This window comes from Coffea arabica, chromosome 6e, assembly GCF_036785885.1.
Source record: "Coffea arabica cultivar ET-39 chromosome 6e, Coffea Arabica ET-39 HiFi, whole genome shotgun sequence".
NCBI classification, from domain to species: Eukaryota; Viridiplantae; Streptophyta; class Magnoliopsida; order Gentianales; family Rubiaceae; genus Coffea; species Coffea arabica.
The window spans coordinates 36,885,878-36,891,180 of NC_092321.1; the positions used below are offsets into that span (position 1 = coordinate 36,885,878).

At 38.5% G+C, this 5,303-nt stretch overlaps 1 protein-coding gene across 1 annotated transcript; it reads left to right on the plus strand.

The window, feature by feature from the left end:
• Nucleotides 1–1,268: 1,268 nt before the first annotated feature.
• Nucleotides 1,269–1,754, plus strand: LOC140009876 (uncharacterized). The gene has a single exon (XM_072056209.1). The coding sequence runs from the start codon at nucleotides 1,269–1,271 to the stop codon at nucleotides 1,752–1,754; it is 486 nt and encodes a 161-aa protein (XP_071912310.1).
• Nucleotides 1,755–5,303: the final 3,549 nt, after the last annotated feature.

Below are 5,303 nucleotides of genomic sequence, written 5' to 3' on the forward strand. Positions count from 1 at the left end.
TTGCACACGAACACTTTTTTTTTGCCTTCACTTGCACACGAACACTTTTTATCTTCGCTTGCACACGAGCATTTTATCTTCACTCGCACACGAGTACTCTCATCTACATTTGCACACCTTCACTCTTATCTTATTACTTTTATCATTTTTCTCACTTCACACAAGCTCACACTTTCACATAGCATGCATTCCACTCATTTTTCACGTCATTTAGGTTTAGGTGTGACCTCTCCAAAAGGATCATTATTGGGCTTCACAATTAATGTGATTGGCACCACTCAACCTTTGAAGAGAAATTTCCCCCAATCCCCCTAGGTCTAGGCTGCATTCATATAGTCATATCCAACATGCGATACATACCTTGGGTAGAAAAATTAGGAAAAATTGGTTTAAGTCATGCAACTAGCCTTGGATAGGTCGAAGGGGTGCCTTGGATTTTTATCCTTGCCTTCCCCTTCGTCAAATGTGACCCCCGATCCCTCTTTTGGTTACGCAGACCCAAAAGTTCTCAAAAAGGGGTTTATTTATTTTTTATTCAAAAACAAAAACACTTTTTGGGTGACTTGGTACACCCTAACTCTATACCAAGTGGCGACTCCATTTTTGATACAAAAAAAACCCTTTTGAACTTCACTTGGCCAAATCGTCGCATTCTGAGTCCCATGGCCTTTTACTTTTCATTTTGCACACGTTCACCCATTACACACCACACACCACACAATTCAACTCGAATCGAAAAGTGGGGCGCGACAGTGTCCTTCTTTATGTTACGTCTACTGATGCAGAGGCTTCCGCTGGATGATATCTTGGGTAAATTTGGTGTCCAAGTACCGTCAAAATGCTTTTGTTGCTTAATGGTTGTTGGGGAATCTATTGAACATATTTTTGCAACGGGACAACTAGCGGTAGAGATTTGGGACTCCTTTGGGTCCACTTGTGGAATATTTCTGCCTAAAGTTCCACTCCGAGATAGACTGATTGCTTGGTGGCTTTCCGCGCATTCTGATACTCAGAGACGATTTGCTGTTTCCATTCCTCCAAGCTTCATATGCTGGCACATCTGGAAGGCGAGGAATAAAGCGGTTTTGGAAGGGCTCAAACTGACTTGTGGGGAGATCTGCCATGGCATTCTCCAGGACATCACTAAGGTGGTTGAGGTTAAGTTCCAAAAAATGATTGTAGCGCAAAATTTTGGTCAGTTTTTTGAAAGAGTTTCCCAGCGGTCATCCCTACATCGCTTCAGACTAGTCTGGTAGCAGGCAGCTAGTATGGGGATCTTGACACTTAATACAGATGGGTGCTCTAAGGGCAACCCAGGAGTAAGTGGTGGAGGTGGAGTACTACGGGATTCAAATGGTCGGGTATTGGTAGAATACTCAGCTTTCCTGGAGGTCAACACAAGCTTGTGCACTGAAGCCTTGGCTTTATTAACAGGTCTTCGACTCTGCTTTCAGAAAGGCTATGCGCAGGTTCGTGTACAGTCCGACTCACCGGTAGTAGTGGGTATATTAGAACTGCGGTTCCAGTGTCCTTGGCACATTCGTAGAGAAGTAAGACAAATATGGCGGTTGGCTACGGATCTTGGACAGTTCTTTCATTCTTTTAGAGAAGCTAATAAAGTAGTTGACATACTAGCTAATGTAGGTCTCTTGCATCCGCATGATCATGTTAGGGTTTATGAACAACCATACTCCCTTCCACAGCTAGCTAGGGGGGAAACCAGGATGGATAAGTTAGGTTTTCCTTCTATTTGAACTGTCAAAGGACCGTCTTGATGACCGGTCCTGTGTCCGTCTTGTAAGTTTATGATTCGGCCATAAAATAAATGCTATTCTAAAAAAAAAAAGATAAGTTTTAGTAAATGGGTTATCCCTTGGTATTCTTTTTGTTTTCAATTTTTTTTCTACCAATGATTTCTCAAATCATGTGGTAGCGCTTTAACAAATCTATGTATCTATGATGAGACCTTAGTTCCTTTACTAGGAAAAATTTCTATTATAGTCATAATATAAGAAAAAGAACTTCTAGTATAGAGAACCAAATTAAGCTCAAAATTGGATTTGTAGATCCAAATGCTTCCTTTTGCCATTTCTCAAGTTGTAACTTGTTAAAGTTTAATTGTAGAAACTTTAGTTGTATTTTACTTGTAACTCTTCCATTACAAAACACCAAAATTATGAGTAAATGCATAATCATTTGCAAATTATATTTCTAAGATTATTTACACTACATTCTCAAACTTCCAATTTTAATTCTTCATGGACCAAAGGAGATAATAAACATAGTACATTTAAAGGATTATTCTATACTATAGATAAAAATGCCCTTTTGAGATCACTTCATGCTAAATGTTTTCAACATCTAATCCATGTACTTTGAAAAGCGTATCAATTATGATTTATTGACATAGATCTTTACTTCTAAAGAGAAGGTTGTTTCTTCTTAATATCATGGAGAAAATCTTGGGTAGCTATACTTATAATTTTGGACCATAGGTGTGCTCTTTCCATATGTCATATGTCAACCACATGTATAACAAGGATACTATGATGGCTCCCACTAAATCATATATAAATACAAGACTTATCTACATTTTCGATAAAATCAACCTCTTTGATGATCTCATCAAAACGGATGATTCAACTATTGGAGACTTGCTTTATTAGCACACAAGATGTAGAAACCTTTAACTTATGTCACATATAGAATCATTTATTGTTTTCATTAAAGAAAAGTGATTTTAAAGTCTATTTGTGATTAGCACTATTTTACCTATTTTTAGTGTGTTTTTTAGTTAAAATTGAAGAATTAAGTTCCTGATTAGTTACTTTCTATACAAGTAGTGTGCCTTAGCAAAAACATGCAAAAATATGGGTTAATGTGCAAATTTGTAGGTTTAATATTTCGTGAATTGATTCAAATCAAGAAGAGTTTGATAGCTTTGACAAACTTCGGTATTTTGACTATATCTTGAGTTATAGGTATTGGATTGAAGTAATTCTTGAGCCATTTTGAATCTAAGGCATAGGCTTCAATTCTTATGAAGATATTGAAGTTCATTTCATGCATATTCCTGGTCAAAAAGTCAAAATAAAATCAGGCAAAATTTCTATCAAAAGCTGAAACAGGGGATGACCAGTAAGGGGTATTTTGGTCATTTCACCATCTGTAGATCATTCTTGATGCATTGGAAAGCTAACTCAAATGGGTACAACTTTGATATTTTGTACAAGAGCTAATTCTACTTTCATCATCGAGAAAATTGTAGCTGAATTTGAACAAAAAATAGAACAAAGTCGAAAGTTGATGCAAAAAGTGCAAACTTGCAAAGGGAGTAGATCCATGAGGTGATCTGCAATGTAAATCACACGGATCTACCATCGTGGATCTCTTAATCGGTGCTGCAAGTTGTTCTGCAACATGCACTTATTTCACACTACTTTGTGTTCTAATTTTTTTGATAACATTCGGCTAGATCCAACTAAACTTATATTGAAAAAGTGAAAAACCGCTTGATGACAACATTATGAGCACATTTTCTTCTAAAAAAACACCTATAAATACCCCCTTATATCTCATTGATTTGAATATCTCATAGCGTGAAGTAGTATCAATAATTAGAGTTGAAGTAAAGATAGAAGTAGTTTTAGCTCTACTTTCATTTTGTGAAGTTCAAGTTGGTACAAGAGATTTGAGAGGAAAGTGAAAGCACCCTTGTACCAAGTTTATTTGAGAGATCAACTTGTAAAAGAATTCAAGGATTCAACCTTCAAAGCATTGAATAAGAATTCTTCTTCCTAAACTTTGTCGCTTGTTCTTTTTTGTCATACCTTGTTATACGTTTGTTTCATATTGGAGAGCTTTAATAAGCTCAATCTCAGCAAAAAAACTCCCTCTCTCTCGGCTAAATAAGGAAAGCTAGGGTTTGCATTGGCAGTCGCTCGCCATGGCGGCACTCCAGCCACCGGAGGGGGCTGTGGGAGGGGCGCCACCCTTGTCGAAGAGCTTTGCGGCTGTGATTACAGCTAGCAGTAGTGCTGAGGCTTTCGACCCAGGGAAAGTCTCTTCGTATAGAGGGGAACCAGCGCTCAGAATAGCGAAGAGCGACATCCTGCAATTGGCACGTCCATTCCAGCAAGCACTAGTGGGCAGATTCTCATACAGTCATCCTCCTATGGAGACTATAAGGAGGTTTTTCCTGTCGCTAGGGCTGAAGGGGGACTGTGCGGATGCGAACCATATCCTCATCAGGCCATCAGTGGAAGAGGATTATACTAGGTTATTCGTATGCCGCACATGGTTTATCAGGAGTTCGCCTATGACAATCTCTAAATGGTCCCGGGATTTTCAAGCCAACAAGGAGATCTCGATTGCTCCTGTGTAGGTATGTTTTCCAGGCCTGCCATTGCCATTTTTTGAAAGGAACCCACTCAATAAGCTGGCCTCTGTCTTGGGTAGACCGCTGAAGATTGACGCAGCTACAGGAGATCTGAGGAGGTCGTTGGTCGAAACGGTGTTGGTGGAGATCGATGTAGCCCGCGTACCAGTGAAAAGGATCTGGATAGGTGATGAGGAGTATGGTTTCTAGCAGAACGTGGAGTACGAGTGTGAGACCCCGTAAATTTGCCTATTTTTTTAGGATTTAATTTATTTAATTGCATGCTTTTCTGCATTTTCTTTATTAGGAAAATTTTCTAAATAATTTTTATGAGTAAATATAGTTTTTTATATGATTTTTCTAGTATCGGTTAGTTTTTGAGAAAGTCAGAGCGTATACCGGACATGGGACCCGCTAGTGCGGAAAGTTCGAAAAAATTCGGCCAGTTAGGTTAACTTTTGGATACCGGGTTTCCTTTAGCAGGTGTTAAGAGATAACTAGAGGTTACTAAATGGATTGGTGTGAGAGGACAAAAGGATAGCCATGTATTAATTATAGTGACAAGTGTCACTTGGAGAATTGTTCTTACTTTTTGACCACTATTCATTACTTTACCAATTAAATCAAAAAAATTGCCCAAAAATCATCCAAAATTGCAAGCTCTTGGCCGGCCATCTTTCAAGAGAAAAGAAGAAAAACCTCTCCACTTTCTTACTTCTAATCTTGCTCAATCTTTCATTCCAACCAGTTAATCTTCAAATTACTCCATAAAACCTCTTAGTTTAGTGGTATTAAGGTTGGCTGTGAAGTGGCTTGGAGGAGCAAGGTGCTAAATTGGGTCTTTTCTTGGGTTTGCAAGGTATGTGACCAAGGAACCTTCCCTTTGATCCTAATAATATTCCATTTGTACCTTATGTGAGTTAAA

Excerpts from the sequence above, each read along its gene's own strand:
- LOC140009876 (XM_072056209.1), top strand. The coding sequence starts at position 1,269 with ATGGGGATCTTGACACTTAATACAGATGGGTGCTCTAAGGGCAACCCA.